At 47.4% G+C, this 22,038-nt stretch overlaps 8 protein-coding genes across 8 annotated transcripts; 4 read left to right on the top strand and 4 right to left on the bottom strand.

Moving 5' to 3' along the window:
- Positions 1–2,310: 2,310 nt before the first annotated feature.
- On the bottom strand, positions 2,311–3,303 carry SERLADRAFT_455572 (uncharacterized protein; the record flags this gene model as incomplete). The annotated part of the gene is made up of 1 exon (XM_007312850.1): positions 2,311–3,303. A coding segment is annotated over one exon (717 nt), but the record flags the coding sequence as incomplete, so codon positions are not given.
- Positions 3,304–3,560: 257 nt separating this feature from the next.
- On the bottom strand, positions 3,561–5,573 carry SERLADRAFT_455569 (uncharacterized protein; the record flags this gene model as incomplete). The annotated part of the gene is made up of 13 exons (XM_007312849.1): positions 3,561–3,772; positions 3,835–3,995; positions 4,049–4,299; positions 4,350–4,428; positions 4,483–4,633; positions 4,691–4,720; positions 4,777–4,790; positions 4,856–4,985; positions 5,044–5,067; positions 5,131–5,146; positions 5,203–5,216; positions 5,278–5,401; positions 5,459–5,573. 12 exons carry the CDS (start codon positions 5,311–5,313, stop codon positions 3,725–3,727), a joined length of 954 nt encoding a protein of 317 aa, XP_007312911.1.
- An 89-nt stretch (positions 5,574–5,662) lies between these two features.
- SERLADRAFT_412508 (uncharacterized protein) lies at positions 5,663–7,163 on the top strand (the record flags this gene model as incomplete). Its single annotated transcript, XM_007312848.1, has 2 exons — positions 5,663–5,833; positions 5,889–7,163. The coding sequence occupies one exon, from the start codon at positions 5,928–5,930 to the stop codon at positions 7,161–7,163; it is 1,236 nt and encodes a 411-aa protein (XP_007312910.1).
- A 44-nt stretch (positions 7,164–7,207) lies between these two features.
- Positions 7,208–9,314, bottom strand: SERLADRAFT_444601 (uncharacterized protein; the record flags this gene model as incomplete). The annotated part of the gene is made up of 8 exons (XM_007312847.1): positions 7,208–7,503; positions 7,562–7,827; positions 7,878–8,018; positions 8,078–8,295; positions 8,344–8,626; positions 8,681–8,700; positions 8,766–8,819; positions 8,880–9,314. The coding sequence occupies 8 exons, from the start codon at positions 9,178–9,180 to the stop codon at positions 7,341–7,343; spliced, it is 1,446 nt and encodes a 481-aa protein (XP_007312909.1).
- Positions 9,315–9,703: 389 nt separating this feature from the next.
- Positions 9,704–11,505, top strand: SERLADRAFT_455562 (uncharacterized protein; the record flags this gene model as incomplete). Its single annotated transcript, XM_007312846.1, has 7 exons — positions 9,704–9,850; positions 9,909–9,919; positions 9,979–10,210; positions 10,270–10,755; positions 10,839–10,900; positions 10,977–11,018; positions 11,108–11,505. 7 exons carry the CDS (start codon positions 9,773–9,775, stop codon positions 11,253–11,255), a joined length of 1,059 nt encoding a protein of 352 aa, XP_007312908.1.
- Positions 11,506–12,350: 845 nt separating this feature from the next.
- SERLADRAFT_455561 (uncharacterized protein) lies at positions 12,351–12,813 on the top strand (the record flags this gene model as incomplete). The annotated part of the gene is made up of 2 exons (XM_007312845.1): positions 12,351–12,427; positions 12,503–12,813. A coding segment is annotated over one exon (222 nt), but the record flags the coding sequence as incomplete, so codon positions are not given.
- On the top strand, positions 12,806–17,248 carry SERLADRAFT_412505 (uncharacterized protein; the record flags this gene model as incomplete). The annotated part of the gene is made up of 11 exons (XM_007312844.1): positions 12,806–13,032; positions 13,099–13,239; positions 13,298–13,380; positions 13,431–13,759; positions 13,809–13,916; positions 13,969–14,162; positions 14,223–15,746; positions 15,803–15,965; positions 16,016–16,709; positions 16,770–16,878; positions 16,934–17,248. The coding sequence occupies 7 exons, from the start codon at positions 12,812–12,814 to the stop codon at positions 14,821–14,823; spliced, it is 1,677 nt and encodes a 558-aa protein (XP_007312906.1).
- Positions 17,249–17,284: 36 nt separating this feature from the next.
- Positions 17,285–21,893, bottom strand: SERLADRAFT_359135 (uncharacterized protein; the record flags this gene model as incomplete). The annotated part of the gene is made up of 8 exons (XM_007312843.1): positions 17,285–17,755; positions 17,813–18,048; positions 18,102–19,187; positions 19,258–20,279; positions 20,334–20,891; positions 20,947–21,053; positions 21,124–21,817; positions 21,875–21,893. 4 exons carry the CDS (start codon positions 21,569–21,571, stop codon positions 19,698–19,700), a joined length of 1,695 nt encoding a protein of 564 aa, XP_007312905.1.
- Positions 21,894–22,038: the final 145 nt, after the last annotated feature.

Below are 22,038 nucleotides of genomic sequence, written 5' to 3'. Positions count from 1 at the left end.
CCACTCTGGCTAGGGTTGACCGGCCTCCCGCCCCTGGACTCTTTCCCCCCGGCTTTTTGCACGATCACATGGGTGGACCAGTGTTCTCCTTGGTCTCTAGAAGACCCCTTGGAAAGCCTAATCAAGGCTTAGCGACTCGACTCGGATGATTGCACGAACACGAGGCCTTTTTCTTTTCTTTCTTTCTTTTTGAAACATCGCTTTCGCACCTGGTTTTAATCTCTGTCTTGATCAAGCGGTTTCACTTGCTGGTTAGTCTAGGCAACTCTCTCGCTAACGGAATGGCGATCGGTGACGTGCTAAAGGACCTATTCACTGCGGAGTTAAGTCCTGTTCGATACCGTTGACTTCATTATGCGGTTGAAACAAGGCTTCACAAACATGCCACTCGCTGTATGTCGTGGTTACTTGCCGCAGGAGAATGGTGGCAGCTTTCCCTCTCCCATTCTTTACAAACGCAACAACAAACTCTGTCATAGGTTGTATAGGCACAAATTCTACCTTGCCTTTTTGTTCATTTATCCATTAGAGAAATAAAAGTCATGTCAGCCTCATCACTACACAGGATCTAGGCTAAAGTTCGCCTTATAACAACCCACTGAATGGTTCTGACTGACTGCTAACTAAAAATTACCACGACAACTACCGTCAGTTCATCACGTTTTCTTTTGTGCTGAGATCCGAGAACCAAAAATAACTGCCGCCCTGCATCCGAAAACTCGGTCGATTCAAGTATTGGAGATTATCTTTTTTAAGGAGTGAAGAGTGTTACAGTCAAACAGTCGAAGCACTACACAATATAGAAACTGATACGAATAACCAAAGTTCTAAACACTATCATACATAATCCTACAGCATAGGCAAAGAACAGAGAACATAAGCCGAAAATAGCAATTGAGAAGATAATATGTTTGTTGATGAAAATCACTTAGTGCCAAGCACCTGGAATCCCGCTGCTAGGACCATCACCTGAAGCAGCCGGTGCCGTCACGAGGAAATGTTCGAGTAGAGTGGTGACAATGTCGTCTTCAATCTCCCTATTGTACTTGCCACTTGTGGGTACATGCGTCTTAACCTTGGCAGGGAGATCAGGATGAGTACTTTCCGTGAAGCCCATCTGCATTTGTATGGTTAGTGTCAATTAAGCATGCTTCAAACCGATGGAGTACATACATCTGCCAACTTCCTGGTGATACGACGAATAGCGCGGGCTTCGTCGGACTCGGATTCTCGGATATGACCTGCATGTCCTACTGTGTGACTACGATGATGGTTGTGGCGGGGCACACTGAACATCTCAAGCTGAGGATACTGGCCTCTGGCATTGCTGACTATGTGAGTGACTGGACCACCAGGCGGAGGTACAGGAACAGGCTGGTGAGCAGAGGAGGACGCGCGTTCAGTCGTAGCAGTTAAGGACTCTCCAGCTACCCGGATGGTAGAAGCTTGAGTATCTGTACTCAGATGTTTTTCCGCGATTTCCGATAGCCTCGGCTCACTTGGATGTCTTCTGGTCAGATATTGTATAAAACATATAAGAAGAATAATATTCACCTCTCCTGAGATACGTTTCGTTTACGCTGTTGGTCCTTTCTCATGTCCTCTTTCATTCGACGATAGGCTTCCTTCCGCGCTTTATAATCTGCTTTAGCTCTCTCAACCTCAGCCTTGAGCTCGTCAGAAGTCGGTGCACATCGTGAATGGTCAACATTGCCACGGTTTGAACTCCCATTGAACCCGGCCCATAAAGTATCGTTGGAAGGAGTGGGGCGCCCGTTGGGAACTGACGGAACTTCAGGGCGAACGTCGGGAACTGCATGAATGTCTCGGAAAGGATTAGCTTGTCCAGGGAACTGACGGTGTATAGGACCGCTCCAGGGTATGAGGGGCGCACCCCATCCGCCTCTGGGTGGAGGAGGAGGTGGCGGTGGTCCCGGCCATGGGCTGTGAGGCACGTGGGGCGGCGGAGGCATCGGGCGTCCTCCTGCCCATGACGCTCGGTGACGAGGCCCTCCAGGGAAAGCGCATGCAAACGGGGGAGGGGGCGGCACTGTCGACCACGTCGCCCACGGGTTGACAGGCGGCGGAGCATAGCCACCCGGCTGCGTACGATCACCATTTGGCCGAGTGGATTGAGCAGTGGGGGTCGCAGCGCTTCGAGGCTGTTCAGGAGGGTTACTACCACTGCCTGTATTTGCGAAGGTCTCGCCGAATGCACGCATCACTCGACCAATAGCCTCGGCAACCCGGGCACCGGCCTCCTGTTCGTTGGAGTTGCGTATATCTTCGAAGGCTCTACCGGTCTCTACCGCAGCGGTACGCTGAAAATCCCCAGCCGCCCGAGAAAGGGCCTCACGGTGCGCAGACCAGTACGTCCCATTGGTAGCATTGTTGACAACGTTACGAATACCCTCTGATAACTCTGGGTGCGATGCAACAACAGCAGAGATGGTGTTTAACACTGTGGCAATATCGTTGGATAGAGAAACATTGCTGGCTGCAGGAGGTAAATCCGGAAGGGGAGGATCGGGGGCAGAATCCGATGATTCAGCCTCAAGTTTCTCACTATTCGAATCTTTTTCATGGGGAGACAGAGGAATCTGGGAAGAGATAACAGGTGTACTCTCTGCTTGGGCAGGAGTAACGGCCCCACTGGGAGGAGTGGATGACTTCGTATTCCCGAATATTCCGTCATCATTCATATCGAAGACATGAACGGGTGGTTTGGAAGGAAGATCGTCAGCAATGACAGAGCCTGTGGACGAGACGTCGTCTGAGACGCTAGGCTGCATGAAAGAATGAGCTTTCCCTTTCCCTTTATCCTCACGAGGAGTACTGAATATGAGGTCAGACATCAAGGAACGGTCTGCCACAGAGTCGTCGTCCTGGTTGGAGCCCTTCGAAGCACTGATGTCACTTTCAAGGACCTCTACGAATGCATGAGGGCTCTCAGAGCCAGGCCTAGGCATGAATATGCGTCCAAAGTCACCATGAAGACGCTGCCACTCGTCCTCTACCTCAAATACCATAGGCAACGCTTCGTGGCCTCCGAAAGTGTTGCGGAAGTTCGACTGCTGCGGTGTGGCGGAGCGGGCGCTGGGGGAGACTTCGTGGGACGATCTCAAGGTGCTGAGGTCCTGGACGGTGAACTTGATCAGCTCACGGTGCTGATGGGAAGATCTGTAAAAGTCCTGCAGTTCCTCTTCGGAACTGAGTGTAACTTCGTCCCCATCATTATCGACGTAAGATACACCAACATTGTCGACTGCGAATGAATAAAGAGAGCTGATTTTCGAAGAGAGATTTTGCCAGTTTGGTTTCATAGGAAAAGATACACGACGCGTCAGACCACTTGGCCTGGAGAGCTTGAAATTGGTGGTCATCGTGGTTGGTGGTCAAGATTAGAGCAGGTCAATTCCAATCTCTTCGTTCATACCCCTCGCTTTTAAACTCCGACAATTACTGCGCCCGCTGCTACTGTTATCGAAGCGGAATTCGGAAGCCCTTGCTGTGCAAACTTTCTCGCTTACGCAATCAGGTCCCCTGCGGCGCAGAAAATCACAAGGAATCCGAGTCATAGTTTTGTTCTACTACAACGACGGTTGCATTGGTGTAACAGGATCGTTGTATTGGCATGGCAAAAAACACTCGTCGCCAGTTGCAAGAGGAAATACATTTACAATTCATTCGCGTCATCACCCACTCGTACATGTTCACTCACACATCAAGCAAAGATGGAAATGCGAGGGTCGATCGCAGCAGGGTCATTCAACTGTGGAAATGCGTAGCATCAATATCGCAATCCAGACACACGGCACAAAGGAACGCGCGTACCCTCAGATTCACGTTCAAAGAGCTGATCGCCCTAAGCTCCTGATCGGTAAGATCAAAGGAGTTGCATTGCAGGTTGGCCACCAATCGGTCCAGGTTGTTACTTTTTGGAATGACAGCAATACCACGTTGAGTGGCCCACCGAAGCAGGACCTGCGCAGTCGCTACGCAAACAATCAATCAGAGAACGTAGAACGACTACGTGATACAACTTCACATTTTTTATATTTGGTTGCAAGTGCTTCAACGGAGTTGTGTTGGAGAAGACTTGGGATGCCCTTGTCGATACCCAACTCAACGTAACTTTGAGGCCCGAACGATGAATAAGCCGTAACAGCAATGCCCAGGGTCTTCGACAGATCCACCAGGGCATCTTGGGTCAAGTATGGGTGCAGTTCAACCTGGAGCACCTGCGGCTCGTACTTCGCATAACGAAGGACGTCAAGGATAAGAGATCCTTGACAATTGCTTAAGGTCCGTTAGCATATATCGATGTTCTGTCACGTCTTTGAACGAACCTAAGACCAATGTTCTTAGCCACACCTTCGTCAACGAGCTCCTCCATTGCGCCCCATGTCTCTTGCATGGGAGTATTTTCTGAATAGTTTGAATAAATACGCCATGATCGCTAGATGTATGCATAATACTTACGGAGGTATACCTTTCCGTCGTCACCGAACCACTCGGGTGGGTAGCGGTGAGAAGGATCAACGTATTTCAAGGAGATAGGGAAATGAACCAGGAAGAGGTCAAAGTAATCAATGCCCCATAGACCGAGCTGCATCTTTGCGAGACTTTTGACCTATCACGTAAACGCATGTAAGACAATATTAATTGAACTATGGATAGGCAAACTTACATGGTCATGCGCATGGAAGGTGTTCCAAAGCTAGTAAACACGATAAGAATAACTTGACAGGATGATGTCACCAGCGTCAAACTTGCCTTTGAAGTGATAACTAAAGTGACACGGTCAAATTCTTCAATAATGAGTCAACGTCGTGAGACTTCCGTTGCTACTCACATAAATCCTCTCGTTTTACGAGACCATCCTGCAAAGCACGACGAACACCTTCGCCAGCCTCCTTCTCATTTCCGTAATCACCTGCACCGTCGAAAAGACGATAACCTGCCTTGATGGCATTGTAGACAGTCTGTTCCATTTGGCTGCATCAGAATCTGACGACAGCTTGTAATCATCTCGGAACTTACATCTGCACAGGTCGCCTTGGTCACCTGTGGGCGATATGGGCGTCAGCGCTGATATCATCAACATACTGACGAGGGGGAAAAGCTTGCCTTCCAGAGTCCAAAGCTATTGCACGGCGGTATCATGAGTCAATCTCTGACATGTTAAACAAAGGCACATACCCAACCAGTGGCATCTAAGATCGACAGGTTAAGATCAGCCAACCAAATCCAAAACAAGAGGGAGGGGGGAATAACCTTTTGACCAGTTCTTTTCAATACGACGGTGGCCATTGCTGAGAGAGTTCCAAGTGAATATGTGGGATAAGAGGCTAGTTACCACGAAGGCGAAGCTGGGAGAGTTCGACGGATCCAAGAGCTCCTTTTCTATTTTTCAGTCATGCAATCCTGATGAGACGGTCCGAAAAACCCTGCTCACTGTGGGATTGTAGGCTTTGTCAGAATGTCTCTCGTGACTTTGATATCCCAGATATAGATTATCGTGCTATAGCTTCAATCTGATCGCATCTGTTCGGGAAAAACAAGACGGAATCGGTGAGCCTTTGGATCATTACTGACTGCCTGTTATGGAACCGTGAGAGAGAGAGACATAATATCCGATGTTTATCCTTCTTGCGCCAACATTCACGTTTGTTCTTTAGGCGCCTAACCAAAAGGCGTTCAGCACTGGAAGCATTACAGGTGGAGGACGAATACCAGGGATACTTAACGGAGGGCAGAATATAACTTTTTTCCCTTTAGACGTTGGTTAGGAAAGCTGGAGAAACATAGCGACGAAAGCTCTCACGTCCAAGTACGTCCGGCCTTATATTGCGAATTTCCTTTTTTCATGATCGTATCTGTTCAAGAGCTGTTTATCGGGACCTGAGCATACTGAAACCATCGATATGCGTTTTTACATTCTAGGACTCGGACCAATAGGCTCTCTACTTGCCTACAACCTACGCGCTGTTCTGCCACGCAACCATGCCATCACACTCATCCACAAGTCGAAGAAGCAGGTAAAAGTGGCCAGAGCGGAAGGAGGTGCCATTTCTGTCGAGCACAAAGGTGTTCTCAGATCTCAAAAGGGTTTCGAGGCCGAAGTGTTCGAACCAAGGAGCAATCTCGGGATGGTAATGCTACCCGTCACAGGCGAAGTTTCATCCGACGACGAGACACCAACGCAGGAGCAAAAGAGAGGAGAGCCCATTGAGGCATTGTTCATCACGACCAAAGCGCATGCTACATCAGTGGCTATCCAGCGCCTCCTTCCTCGACTATCAGGAAGTAGCACCATCGTGCTCTTGCAAAACGGCATGGGAGTCTACGAGGACCTTATTCAAAAGGTGTTTCGCAATCCAGACGAAAGACCACACTTTATATTGGGATCCAACACTCATGGGGCCTGGCTCAAGGGGTTTTACAACGTCGTACATGCTGGTGTCGGAGAAATCGATTTTGGGATCGCACCTGACGTTCGAAATCGTGATTACGAGGCCACTTTGTCGAATGAGAGTGTCCCAAGAGAAAACCGCGAACTACAGCTGGATGACATCACACATCCAAATGATCCGTCGTACGAGCGCTACCGTTCACTACGACACACTGTCGCAGTTCTTAGATCGCTGGATGCCCTCAACGTGAAGTGGAAACCAATATCAGACGTGCAAGTATCCATGCGGCGGAAAGTCGTGGTCAACTCTGTTATCAATCCGCTCACAGCCATCATGGGATGTAGAAACGGCGAGCTATTCAAAGATGACGCATCAACTCGAATCCTGCATCACGTATGCGTGGAGGCTGCAGCTGCTTTCGAGGCTCAATATAAAGCTGACACGCAGACGTGGCTAGATACGCTCGGAGTAGAGGTTGACAAAAGCCAGGTACCTTTAGGTCGCTTTCCTCCTGCTTTGGGGAGGAAGCGACTGATGGAAGAAGTTCTTCGCGTTGCGCAAGTCACAGGAGGGAACATATCGTCTATGTTGTCCGATGTTCGGAAGGGTAGGCAAACAGAGGTAGAGTTCATGAACGGGTACTTGTTAGGCCTCGGAACCCAATACAACGTCCCTATGCCAACAACTACTGTCCTGCTTAATCTGGTCAAGATGCGAGGGGCAATCCCTATAGACCAAATGCTGTAGCAGCTGTGAACATAAGCAACATACGAACTTCCCACACACTCTTTGTAAGAAGCTTTTCCGCAAAGGTATGTCAAAGAAAGTGGTTAATAAATTATGTACATGCCTAAAACCCATGCCCTAGTGCCAACCTGTTACTACACACCGCCAATGCAATCTGCAAACTTGAGCATAATATTTCTAATGATCGTCAGCGCCTGGGTGCCCCCATTTTACAATCCGCGTGGCGCCGTCCTGCCATGACTCCACTCTTCTTCGAGCTAAAATAGACATCGTTGACTGGTCTGTACCTATGAAGCCAGCGCCAGACGACTGAATCACGGCATCTATAAGAACCGGATACCTGCAGTTGATTACTTCAGTATCACCGTGCCAACATGTGATCGTTATCATGAGCTTACCATTTGCCATATAATTCTTCCGTATTCTCCGCAGCATAATCAATCCATGTCCAACCCAGAGAAGCAACATCACTCCACCAGCCTGGATCTTTCTCGTCACTTGTCATGATAATATGCTTGACGTCTAGGCCTTTGCGTTCTAATAGTTCCTGTTGGATTTCGGTGACCCGTCGTGCAATCACAGGTAAGGACGCATAGCATTGGTCCAATGGAATATCGTTGCAATATGTTTTAAAGTCACCGTGGCGCATATGGATAGAGATAAACTGCCAAGGCTATCAGACCTTCAAAAGACACCATAAAGACATACACTTACAGGAGGCGTATCTTCATTATCAGTAATATTCAATGCTCGCCTTACGTATGTGTCCGTTATGTCTGTTAAGCGAGACGACCATCTCATGTGCTGACCAACGAATCTCCAAGCTGGGCTATAATCAAGGTCATATTCAAAAGGCTAAATGACACCGGTTAATTTCCTACCATACCATACAAGGTTGAGAAAGTGTTACATACCTTATGGGCCCCGACATAATACAAGTAATCATAACAGAGGAGCTGCTCATCAGGAGGAAGTGAAAGCTGATGTTCTGGCGACGGATACGGGTCTCGAAGGTTGCTTTCACGAGCTTCTGGAAATGCAAGAGAAGCGAGAGACCAAAACGAGCTATGCTTGTCTCCGACATCCGGAGGCGTTAGCTTTACCCAGTCAGGTGTAGGCGTATATGATATATCTGCGAGGAGATAAATAAGGAATAACTGCTGTGAGCCAGACCTCGTACCTAACTTCAACCATTGAGAGAGAAAGCTAAATCGAGGACTATGTTCAGTGAACTGAACTGCTTCCCATATACTCCAACAGCCTAGATCGTCTAAACTTTTACTGTCAACATCTTTAACCTGGTGCCATTCCAGTATGGGTTTCCCTAGGGCTTTACTCAGGCGTGGAACATCGAATATTTCTCCAAAAGAGATTGGAGCGACTTGACTACCAATATGTGATGGAATGAACTTTGGGATTATAGGAACGCGATCTGTCAGCAATGCCAGGTATAGTAAATTTCCCTAAGAAAAGACAAACGTCAGTCAGATTGCCATTTAAGTCTGCGAGAAACGAACATAGGTCATAACGTCGTTTGCTGAAGAAATCATTTAGGTGAGATCAGTCTACCCCATCAGACCTCAAAGGTAGTTTGTGACTTACTCCAACCAGCAGATATCCACGAAGTGATGTACTTGGTATCATTTCGCAGGTTATCTGAAATAAATGGCTGTTCATGACTGTACGATTTCCACTGGAGAAGACATCGGTACACACCTCGAAAGTTCTCTGTAGGATGTCCAATGACATATTGATGCGGATCGAGAATGTCTACTTCATCATGGATATCTGTGACCTGGTCTGATTTTGCTGTGTATAATGCGAGTAGACCGAGGGTTGCCAATGAGATAACTGACAAGAAAGCGCAGACACCAAGAACCCATCGACGGCCTGCTGATGGTGCTGAGTGAAGTCGCCTGAAGATAGGAGAAAAAGGTCTGTCTGGCTCCTTGTCGAAATATCTCACACTCGGGGGTAAGAGTTCGTCCGATGACGAGTTGTCCCGCCTCGAATCCATTGTCTGTCTGAGTTCCTTGGGATCGAGCTATATGCTAAGTAAACGAGGGTTGCATAGGCCGTACTCGGGTGCTGGCCGAGAAGAAGTGAACGAAAGCGAAAGGATGGTTGGACTGTGAAAACGGAAAAGGCGTTACTGTTAGCGTTACCCAGGTGTTACACGACATATAATGTTACACACGACTCGGGGGGTAATCCATCTGAATAATTTCTCGGGATTTCCATCGACATGTGCAGTGTAATGCCGGCTGTGATTAGGCGACGCCACTCCGAACCCGAATGTGGAAATCTCGAAAGATCTCGTTGCCTTGATAGTCTTGATTGCCTAATCTGGAGCCATACCAGGTCGAGGTGAAACCGACCCAGCTCGCTTTCGTTTTAGCCTCGATGCATACCGCAACCCCTGTGCTCCCTGTTCTGCTCTCCATACGTATGTCCGTTATCATCGCCTTTATTAAAAACCTAGACCCATCTCAGCTGACTTCTGGCCAGGCTGCCTCAACGTTCGTTTCCCGAGAGCTCTTAACCTGGTTGTTTCGCAGCCGTTCAAGTCACCCTCATAAAATCTCTTCCCCAAAGTGACCGAGTCCATCATGGGTGCTAGCAAATACGATGCACACACTTTCAAGGTGGCAGCCGTGGTCGTCTTCTACATGTCCGCTGCGTTAGTGGTGAGCACGATCCTGTTTTGACATCACAGTGACTCTTGATCTCAATGTGCGTTTCTAGATGGTTTTCGTGTAAGTCAGCTAAATATTCCCTTGCACCCGTTAAAAACGAGCACAAAAATCTTACGCAGAAACAAGGCGGTTCTCATTGGATCCCCCGACTTACCTTTACTTTTCCTTTTCCTTCAACTGATCATTGCCGTATTTCTTTTGCACATAGCTGCACTTGTGACCGACCGGGTCGAAATACCAGAATGGGATCTGGAGGCCGCCAAGAAACTCGCCCCCGTTGTCCTCGTTAATATCGTTGGTCTCGTATTCAATACGCTTTGCCTTCGTGATGTCGACGCTTCATTCTTCCAGGTATGGTGTTATCTAATCTAATAAGATTTTCATAGATTAATACTTTGTATGATAACGAGATCGCAAGAGGACTTGTCTTACCTCTCACAATTCTGGTATCTTCCCTCCATACACGCTCCAAGCCTTCCATCCGGGTCATTTTTGCTACTGTAATTGTCACTTGTGGTTTTTTGCTGGGTGTGTCTCCATCTTCCGGAATCCCAGCGGGCGCCGCGCCCTCAAACCTATCGCTCTTCTACGGGTTTTTCTCATCACTATTCATCGCGTTCCACGCTGTGCTCATCAAAATGTCGCTACCTTACTGTGCTAATTCCACCATACAGCTTGCATATTGGACCAACGCAGGGTCTGCTATTTTTCTCTTCCCCTTTGTCTTCTTGACCGGAGAGCCACATAAACTTGAAGATCTCATTCATGACTCCACTTGGGATGGGCATGTGTTCATCTGGGGAAGCTTCGTTACAGGGGTATTCGGTTTCCTTCTCTGCATTGCGGGCCTGCTGAGCATCAAGATTACGAGTCCCATCACACACATGTTCTCCAGTGTCAGTCATGATAAGTTCACTTACAGCGTTAACGAGATATCATTCCACATTTCAGCTAACTTCATCTGCCCTTATCCCCGCAGGCTGCTCGATCTGTACTTCAGACCCTGCTTGGCATGTGGATTTTCAAAGATATAATGACTGTGTATGTACAATCGTTCGGCCATCTGTTTCCGTTGCCTGACGAAGAGAACGTGTTGACGTACTGTATTGCCTCTCAGAAACCGAGCATCATCCATTGGGACGATTCTTTTAGGAGCGATGTACGTGAAGCTTTCATCTTGGGCAAACTCTAGGAACTGATTGATCATCATCGACCATGTTCATCGTGCATGCTTGATCGGTTTCTTAGGTATTACACCTGGGTCAAGTCCGTTGAAACGGCGCCCCCTCCCCGACGGGATATAGATCTGGAAGCCGTTGGAAATGGCAATCGGCCAGAAGATTCTGACAGGGACATGGAAGTTGCTTTCGAGGCTGAGAAAGAACTTAAGGAGTAAATGGACTCGATAGTGTTCGGCAGGCGTCTGCCTCATGTTCGTCCAAATTTAGAACTGCAGCATATAATGGGTATTTAATCAAGATTTCGATGACGAGGTTGTCGGGTCATGGATAAATCACGGAATCTTGTTTGTAATCGAGGATAGAAATTGTAATGGATATCGAGAGTAATACTGCAGTAGGTTAGGATGACTGGAAGCGAAGCGAATCATACTTGTAACTCCTATAATTGCTGATAGGTCAGTTACTGAATCGACGAAGTTGGGAATATGCTGAGTTTGACAGGCGCAGGCGAGGGGGACGGGGGCGAAGATGCTCACACCTGTCAATGCCAATTCTGACCAGCCTGTGCAGGCTGGATCGATCCAACGTGTTATTTGTGTAGTAGGTAGCCCAGTACAAGCCAAATGAAGAGATGAGTTTGAACAAGTTGATAGGTTGGCGATAACGGTACCGGCAAGTACCACTGACACTATGACAGTGCAACTACATTGACATTTTGCGACCGTGAAGGACGGAGGAAGAACATTTTGACCCTGTTGCCCCTGTGATCCAGCTTCAGAACAGGACAGACTTTTCTCTATGGGCCGCTCTGCATTTGAAGATAGGACATAGTGTACCATTTAGGACCAAAATCGGGCGCCTCGAGACCTAATCTTGGATTTATTGCTCCATTGCGGCAAGCGTTCCTTGCACTGCTCTAGATTACCGTGTTTCCGCCCACTAGCATTTTCCCCTTCAAGGTTCAGTAAGGTTCCCGTCTCTGAAGCGTTAGATGGGTTTGTTGATAACGACTTTATCAATTTTGCTTTTCTTCTTTGATGGGCCGCCCGTGCTGAGAGTGATAGTGGGAAGAAGATGGCGTGGGTTGATTGGAATCCCCCGTCAAATGTTCCCACAAGCGTGACCGCCATGCACAATACTCCACAAAATGTTGGCATCCAAACGTATATGCACAGACGAGCTCCAACAAATGCAACCGGTCGCCAGGTAATAATGTGATGGCGTTGGAGCTCTCATATTTTTTTTGTTCAAGTCTTGCGTTGTTACAATGGAAACGGACAGCGGCAAACTGGTTCAGCTAGGGTTACTTTACTCCACAATACACGTACACCGATCAACATACACTACAGAGATACAATATTCAAACTGTTGAGCGCAAGTTGCTACAGTGAGCCCAACAAGCTATTAATCTCTACTGTAAATTGCTTGTAGCTGACCTGGGGGATCGTGATCACGATCACAGGCTAGGTTCTGGGCTCAACGGGCATTAGCACCCCTTTACATCTGCCCAACGTGTCCTATCGTACCCGGGGCCTTGCAATGCGCCTTTATGAGACAGGCTTCGCAATCTCTATGGCCAAGATCAGATCTGTCGAGCTCGTTTCACTATTCAGAATTGAGCCACGCGAACCGGGTCGCCCTTTACTCATTTACTAACACATCGCTACCATTCGGTTCTCTTACAAAATCAATTTTCTCAATAAGATGCTGGTTCAGCGCCATCCATCTTTTCTGCTACTGCTTTCGCGTCTGTTGGGCTATATTTCTTTTCATGGCAGCTGCTCAGTTCCCTCCCTCTCCCGTGTCATCGGATGATGCCTTGGTACATGAGGCTGAGGAGAGCAATGTTGTACCCAACCATACTGTCGACATAGGGAAAGTGTCAGCAACGTCAAATGGCAAAACGTCTGAACCTGTCCAATACGAGAGACGACTTGGAGAGAGCGAACTGTCCTACTACCTTCCTTCGCGAGCTACAGGTGTAAATGACATGTGAACATCCGTTGTTGGCATACATCCAAGTATGTCCGCTAATGTGTTTCATTTGCATGATCATAGGTATCTTCATCTGGATTTTCGTGCCCCCGAGCATCTTCTTCGCCATGCTCGCGTTCGTATGGTATGGGCTATCCTAAGAGGTCGCCATCCTCTCCTTGCCTCAAGGGTGCACATGTATGAATACAACGATGTGAGATTCATGTAAGCAAGAAATACCAGACCGTGTTACAGCAAACTGCTTATTGACCTCTATATCAAGCTATACCCCACCACAGTCTCCAGAAGATGCTTTAATAAGTGCAGACAACGACCTAGAATATAAATCTAATACCACAAGGAATGGTAGGAACGTGACTTTATTCACGCTGTAATCATCTAAAATACTCTACCAGAACTCCTCGATATCTATCTTAACGGACCACGCATATTATCCGATAGCCGCCCCTCATATCTCATCATTTCCCAGTCAGAAGCCTCAACATTCCTTCCCAGTCCTCCAATGACGCCTCATCCAAGTTCACCAACTTCTGATAAGCAAGAGGCACCACTGAAAAACTATGATATGATGATATGCGCCACTCATTTTTTGGGTGATGGCATGGCATTGCATCAATTTGCAAACGACTTATTTGGTCTTCTCGGTAGCTCAAAGACCCAAGGTGACCTTGAAGCACTTTTGAACGAAGAGTGGCAAGCGCGTTGGGCAGGATCTATAGCTGAAGTGTGCATTTTTCATGCTGATGTTGTCCATATTCTTACCCGCTTCGTAGGATTCCGTTCTTCCCGAATCCATGGAATATCGTTTCCCTCCTGAAACCAGCAAATTTCGTCGAGCTGTAGGAAAGGTGGACTTCCAAAGGAGCCAAGATGAACTGATTGTGCGTCTCACATTAATCTTCCTCTACCTTATATAGTCTAAGATAGGAACAGGGCGGACAAGCATTCCCTCGGCGATCTAAGCAACCACGGCATACCACAGTACAGACCGTATCATATGATGTGGACCGTACAAAGGCAATTCTCAAGCGCTGTAAGGCACACGGAGTTTCTGTTTCTGCCGCCCTCTTTGCTATTTGCAATATTGCCTGGGCGCAGCTTTCCCAGGCGAAGAAAGAATTGCCCACGTAAGGTCGCGTCTCGAGATGCTTGAGAATCATACTGACAGTGTCTCTCTGTTCATCCAGGATGATGTATTCTGCTGTCAATTTACGCCCGCACTTTACTGTGACATCCCTTAACGATTCCTACTGGTTCCTCGCTGTGGGTTATTTTAACGTCATTCTTCCTACCTTCATTCCTCGTTCCGTCGAGCTTTCCACCGTATTTTGGCATCGTGCGCGAATAGCGAAGGAACAGAGCACTCGAGCTGCCAAGAACCCTATGATTGTATCACGTAGTCGTCTGATGGCCTCCGAACGGGGCCTCCGAGCTCGCATCTGGGCCAAAGAGGATGACGACAAGGATCGCGGCCTCTTCGTCTCCCCACCGCCTGCCTCCACCACTCACGTCAAAGCTGTTCGCGCCCCTTCAACAGCCCTCATGGGTTTATCTTTACTAGGTAATCTGGATGGCATCTACAAGTATGCGTCATACCCGGAAATCCAGTTCAATTCCTTGACGACTGGATCTCGTCAGCGTTCTGGTGGCATGCTATTATTCTCGTATACATTTGCAGGGAAACTGTTCATCAGTCTCGGTTACGACGAGAATGGTTTTGAGAAGGCTTGTGTGGAGCGTTTTTGGGAAAATATCCTTCAAGCAACGGACGAGTTGATGGTGAATTGATGAAGCATCTAACGAACAACGCTGATATATCGACCTGTCGCAAACTTATTCGGGTGCTTTTATTTTATTTTATTGTGGTATTTTTCCTGCTTTCCAGCTCAGACAGTCCAAGTCAACCTACATCTGATATGTAAATAAAAGTTACTGTAGATAGTCCAATTATACCTTTGTAGTTCAGACATCATTTTACATTTCCAACCAACGATGGCGGATAGCGATTATCTTATTTTCTCACCATGTATATAACCTTCGGCGCTTCACGCGTGTACATTTGAACGTTATCGCTGTTTCGTGTCACCATGACTTCAGGGTTCAGACTACTCCCTTTTGATATTTATTTGCACATACTCGTGAAGTTTCCTGTCTCGGATCACTCAGATGATAGCGTGAAAACTCTATCTGCTTGTCTACGAACTAACTCAACACTTCGAGAGGCCGCATCCTTATCCAAAGTATGGGAACCCCACTATAAAGCTAGATATACCGAATGTGTTACGGCTGAAGAAGAGTTAAGGAAACAAGCTGCAGGTGGTGACTTCAGGCTCATGTACATGTACCGACGACGCTTGGATCAGCAAGCTGTGGATATCTTGAATGGGATTTTGATGGAAAGGACTGGTAGGCAAGGAAGAGCAGCGCAACTGGCGATTTCGTTGTCCTACGACGTCTGGAATGCACTCGAGCTGGAAACCAGACTTACTCCAGCCGAAATCCTAGAAGGACTTCACCAGAACGCGCGGGATATCGCACCTCATGCGATTCCGAGACGTTTCTGGGCCAAGACCCTGTTGGGCGTCATTGGAAGAAGTGCGGCGGTCAAGTTATGGGCTAAGTTACGTCCTGTTCCAATCACGCAGGACATGGTCTCTTTTGAAACAGCATTTGCTGCTCTCTCTACGTCTTTCGAATACACGCCTACGCAGGTGGGTGATTTTTTCACTCCAAACAGCTCGTTATAGACTTACGTTCTTGAGGGAAGATATCATCCAGCTTAGATGCCCTCGGTTCTCAGTGCCGTGCTTATCTTTCAGAAAAGCAATATCCACTGGACCCAGATGGATTCAATGATATTGAATCACTCAAGAATGTTTGCTTCGGTATCTGTGAATTTATGAGCACTCAAGGTTTTGGACCCACAGGCAGTGAGTGAAAAGCTACAAATTCTGCTCCGTTGATTTAATGCCGAGTGTAGGCCTTTTTCATGACATATACAACCACTTCCCTCACCGTTTCCTGAACTCAAACAAGAACATTCCATTCTCTTTGGTATATTGTTTTGTCTGCATAGCCCGGAGACTAGGGATATGTGCATCCCCCTGGATTTTCCCACCAGAGTCATTGCCATCGTGAAGTCACCTAATCCCGAATTCGATGATTTATTTTTAGACATTTATGGTTATAATTCCCAGTTCTTTCTTTCTTTGAAGGAAGACATTCCATCACGACTCATTGCAGCAGGTGAATCGACCGCCTCAATCATGCGGTATGTTTCCCCTGCATCATCTGCTTCAATGCTTCTCCGTGCATCACGGAATATCCTGGCATCACCCTCTTTTCCATTCATCAACGCTATCTACACGGGATTCATTGTTAACCTCATTTTTACGAATGATGACGGGATGGTTAGCAATATAATTCACCAAGTCACCGACTACAGCTTTCCTCTTGACATTTGTGCTGTCTTGGTTGGTTCCCTGGCACCCTCTCTCAACTCAGCGACTCGTCAGCTCTTGATCACACATTGTGGTGAACTTCTTCGAAGCGAAGAGAATGCTTCGACCTCAATTAAACTACGTTCGCAACAGGTAAAAAACATCAAGTTCTTTGTTGGAATGATGTTCAAGCATATAAAACTTGCCTATGTCGGATGTATAATTGGATGGGCGGTAGGTTCATTTACTTCCTTGGTTCTGCCAATCTAATCTAAACAATTGTTTACCATTTAGCCGACTTGCATGGCGTCTGAGGACTGGATTATACAGGGGGGTGTTGATGCATTTCCTCGAGGACGGCACCAACCTTTTTATACAGTCATCTTCGATAACTCCACACGGTGTAAGTGTCTTGATACAATGATGTGGGGGGCGCTCACTGAGCCTCGTTTCACTAGATGTGGCCGAAGAAAATATAGGGCCGCACGTTTTGGACCGCACGAGTATCATGGAATATTTTTCCAAGTGTCCAATGATTGAAAGGTTTTTTGAAGGTGTGCGGTTGAGTGCCGATGAAAAGGGGAGGGCGAGGTTGCTTCCGGCCCCTGAACTACAACTTGCTTATCCGGAAGATGATCGTGTGGCAGAACAGTGGTTAAAAACAGGTATCATAGAGGACTAACACTGTATGATCTACGTATCTTGTATATTTGCTTCTTATTGTAAGATTGTAGGCTTCCAACAACTCTGATTTGTGACTCGATGCGACTGGTAATTGGACAACTTTTCAAGTGCACAAAAGAGATCAATTATCTTGCTTCCGATACTCTCAGTCTATTTGAATTTAATTTGGGCAATATGAACATGTAGTAGGTAGTGGGTACGTATGGTATAAGCTATCGTAATTGTAATTCCTAACTATGATATACATTCAGTGGTATCCAAAAAAAGTTATCGCTACAGATTAGATATCAAGGTCGACGTATACTGTGATTGAGTGGAGATGGTATACGAGGATCAGGAAAGGGAAGAGTTGAAAGTCCTTGTTATATAGGAACGGGAGCTGAAAGATGGAAGATGATATAACCATAACCATTTACCAGTGACCAAGCGTGACTTGAGAGCGATCAAATCCGAGTTCTAGCCATGTGTCGACACCTTGAACGGGGGGACCCTCTCTGGAAAGACCCACAAATCCAACTTTGTCGTAAACATTGGAAGCGGCGGGGTTATCGTCGGCTACATAGAGAACGACTTTTTCGTTTGGACCCCTGAGCAGTCTGGCAATATGATCCAGGCGTCAGTGGAGAGTTTCTGCATGAGAGCTCGGCACTCACTCTTTCGTGACGCGTCGGACAAGGCGCTCCGCACACCCAAGCCGCCTCCACTTATCATTGGTGTACACTTTGGATATAGCGGATGCAACATCAGTTTGTCGCGTCGTGGCAACTATAGAGGCGATCTCGACTTGACTTCCGCTAACCCGTTGGATAGTGTGAACCCAGACTTGCTTCTTCGCGATCATAAGCTCTGCTTCTCGCAAGGCTTCGACTTTGGTTAGCACGAAAGGCTCCTACACAGAGGTCTCAGAATATATAGTTACTGATCACGAATAAGTTTGCTTACTGAGGTCTTGGCGAAGTCATAGCACAACTTAGCGATTGCATCTTTGTCGTCGGGAGTAGCGCGTCGTAATTCGAATACCAAGTCAGCGTGTGCGGACGGCTGGGACGCGATGAGTGAGCCGTTTGTGCAGTAGGTTAACTTGGCCTTGTAGTATGGCTCTTGGATGGACCCGATGTTAGTGAGTTGGGTCCATGCCTCGGCAAACATCCTGGTCACGGGTTCGACGGAAAAGATGGAAAAGACTCTGGTGACTGGAACCTTCCCATGGAGGGTCTGAGCAAGAAGATATATAGGCCGACTATATTCGCCTGCATTCAGCGCGCGGAAAGGGATAGGGGTATAGATAAAAATGGGGTAGGGACCTAGTGGTCCCTCAGTGCAGGCGAGAATGAAATCGAACTCCTGAGAATTTGGCGACGTGCAAGTGATCCAGAACTGATTACCCGTCGAAAATTCCCTGAAAGTCTTTTCAGCATGAGGGAGGATCAGGTTTGCAGCACCAGCATCAGCACGTAGGGTGGCCCAAACCGAGTCCGGAAATCTGTTCTTTCCGTCGTAGACGCTGATAGTATAGAAAGCGTTGGTCGGCATCTTGAGCTGGAAGGTTGGAGTATGAGATGTGGGATTGGATGGATATCCTTCACCTTATCATTCCTCGAGCCTTATATACTTTGTCCGGGGCTGTAGATCCAGTATCTAACTGGATTCTTTGCAGCATCAAAATGACTGGGCGGCGACACTCTTGAATCTTCCAGACCGCTGATGCACAGGATACTGGTATTTGTTGGAGTCATAGCAGGATCCAAATTAGGGTGAGGAGGGAGAGGGAGCGGAGCGGAGCGTACGGTCCAGATACCGTGCCTCGGTGACATAATAACAATATGGAGATGAGGACGAAAGACTCGGCTAAAAGAAGTCATGCGTGTAGATAGCTTCATAGACTCACCAGCGAAAAACCAAAAAAAATAGTGCAGATATTCCAGAAAAGGCTCGCAATAGCTTTCACATCAGTGCATACAGCCATGATTCGACAGCCAATACTGCGTACAGCCAATATTTTCTAGAAGCAGTGGCGCTTATATATTCCTAAGTGCATTCCAGGTGAATATTCCTTGAGCAACCAAGTACGACGATTCTAGCTATAGTGATGACTCACCGACTTGGGCTACGCTGCATGTGCACTGGCAAGTGTTACGGGCAACGAATGATGGGTATCGTGTAGGGTCCTGCGGAACCGCTAAGAGCTCTACTCATGAACCATGTCGAGTCACCTGCAAAGTTCGACCGCGGTACTATACCAGCGCCAAAACACCATGATGAGCGCCGTACCCTCTCTTGTCGGTCTCCTCCCGAGTAATCCAAAGCAATGACGGAAGCGTGAAGGTCCGATGACATTTCTGATAAAAGCAAGCAGAAAGCAGTGCTAAACGCAATGTTTAAACAAGAAAAAGAGCTCATCATAGATATCGATCAAATGTGAGACTAGCGAACTACCGTAATTGCCTGATATATACGGCACTTGAAGCGCCTATCTATCCCCATACTATAGCAGTAGGTATTCGTTTCGCACAGTAAGTACGCTGGTATATATATTACTTACGCATTTCCATTATGTAGACTCCCCAACGAAGTATGACCGGGTACGCTGCTTTCCACGATATCTAGCATTGCTAACAGTTTTTCTTCGTTGTGCCGACGACCAACTAGCTGCAAACCTATAGGCGCGTTATCGTATGTGGCTGGGTTCCATTGTCCGTGAATAAAGGTCTCCACATCTCCGCGGGCTGGCGGTAAAGGCTCCACTGCAAATGCATCAGCAGCGGCGAATCTCCCGACAGGGAAAACAACACCTGGCAGGTCCAGTAAATTCCAGTGAGACGTGTATCCCCACCATGCAGTAGAATCGTGTGGTGGTGCCAGAGTAGGTGCAACGGGACACAAGATCGCATCAACAGGACGTCCTGTAGCCGTGCGATGACGGGTCTCGTTCCAGTGAACCAGTGCTTTGGCCCGAAAAGCGTCCCGCTCCAAGTTCAGGCGGAACATGTCCGCTGGTGTGTAAGATTTGCGGCCTTGTGCGTGGTCTAAAATCCAGTTGGTCAGAGGAACTGCCGTGTCTCCAGCACTTTGAATGGTGTCGTGGTACTCTGCACCGCCATCCAACAAATATAACTTGGCCTGGAAAAAAGGCTGTAAGCTGATATATGCTGACAATCCGTAGATGCATCTTACAATTAGATCCCATCCATTCTGATGGTCCAGTGGCTGCCATTCAATTACGTCGTGGCCAGCTGTTATCAGAGCATCTTTGTATTTCCTTAAAGCTTGCGTGATAGGTGGGTGCGGTGCAACCACCCCGTCGTCAAATAGAATGGCGATTGATAGTTTCTTTGGGACTCCCTCTCCTTTAGCAACCTCTCTCTTCCAGGGCATTTCTAATAAAGGAGGCTCTACCAGCCAGGGCTGCGCGTCTAGCATCACCCGACAGAATAACCCGAGATCTCTTGCTGATGTTGCGAGAGGCCCAACAGCACCTACGATAGCCTCCATCCCGTCATGTGTACCTAAAAGCCCTGCATGCGGCAATCGGGCAACAGACCCCTTCAAACCATACAATCCAGAGTGAGCAGCTGGGATTCTGACGCTGCCACCAATATCCGTTCCTACACCAAGAGGACTACCATGACAGGCAATAAGGGCACTTTCGCCTCCAGAACTTCCACCAGGAGTCAAATTCCGATTGAAAGGGCTCACAGTTCGTCCAAATACACTGTTATTTGTTTCTAACGACTAGATGACTGAGGTTAGTAATATTCCAGTTATTTGAAAAATATAGAAGACTCACAAGTAATGTTTGTGGATTTTGAGTTTTGACATAAAGAATAGCTCCGGCTTTGCGCAAAATGTCCACAACGACGGCATCACTATCAGCAACTGTCTTGTATGCCCAACCTATGTCAATTATGTCAATCTGTAAGTCCTGGATCTCCCTGAAACATCTGTTTGAAAACCGCATACTAACCAATATAACCAGTAGAGGTATCGATTCCTTTGATTTTGATATGATCCTTGATGGAGACAGGGACACCGTGTAACGGCCCAACTGTTTGACCAGTCTCCAATAAATGCCTGTCGAGTTGCTTGGCACGTTCATAACCTTCTTCTATGAAAATCTCTGAGAGACAATTGGTGAGATCCTGTGCTACTACTGCTGCCTTGACAAAAGCCGTTAACACATCCACCGCAGAATGCACCCGTTTGCGAATCAGATCTGCAAGTGCGGTGGCGTCGCAGTGAACGATACATCGCTCGGTATCCGTGAGGTTTGTGAGGGGGTATTTCAAGACGTCAATAATATCATGAGGAACTTGTAGTCGCCAATGCGGGTATCCGGACAGTTTCTCTTCGCGATCTCTTAGCTTTCTAATAGCTACCGGATGAGACGGGAATAGAGAAGCGATTGAAACCATGATGGAGAATCGCGAAAATGAGGAGCTGAAGCAGAGAAGGGAAGGAGACGAGGACAGATCCAAAAGACCAGACTGCTTGACTCTTTCTTATACGACAGACGATTGGTGCCAGGATCTCACCAGATCCAGCAGCGCGCTAACGGAGACGCCGCATCAAAAGTATCACCACCTATTTTTTCCAAATGAAAATGGAGCCAGAGCAAGAATCTACCGACATGCCAGCTTCGAGGAAGGCAGATGGCTTAGCTAAAATAAGGAAGGACGTCAGATAGTAGGTAAATAATTTAAGCCATGGCAGCTGACCTTACTGTCCAAGAAATACGAATAACAGTCACGATCAAATGTCAGCGCTGACATAGACGCTTGTCGCCAACACCAGACGGTCCGAGAACTGAAAATGTCACCACTATGTTATGTATGTGGAGGAGCGGACATGAATTCGAATGGATCGAGTAAAAAAGGCATAT

The sequence above is a fragment of the Serpula lacrymans genome (assembly GCF_000218685.1).
Source record: "Serpula lacrymans var. lacrymans S7.9 unplaced genomic scaffold SERLAscaffold_1, whole genome shotgun sequence".
Lineage (NCBI taxonomy): Eukaryota > Fungi > Basidiomycota > Agaricomycetes > Boletales > Serpulaceae > Serpula > Serpula lacrymans.
This window is presented reverse-complemented; position numbering and strand designations above follow the sequence as displayed.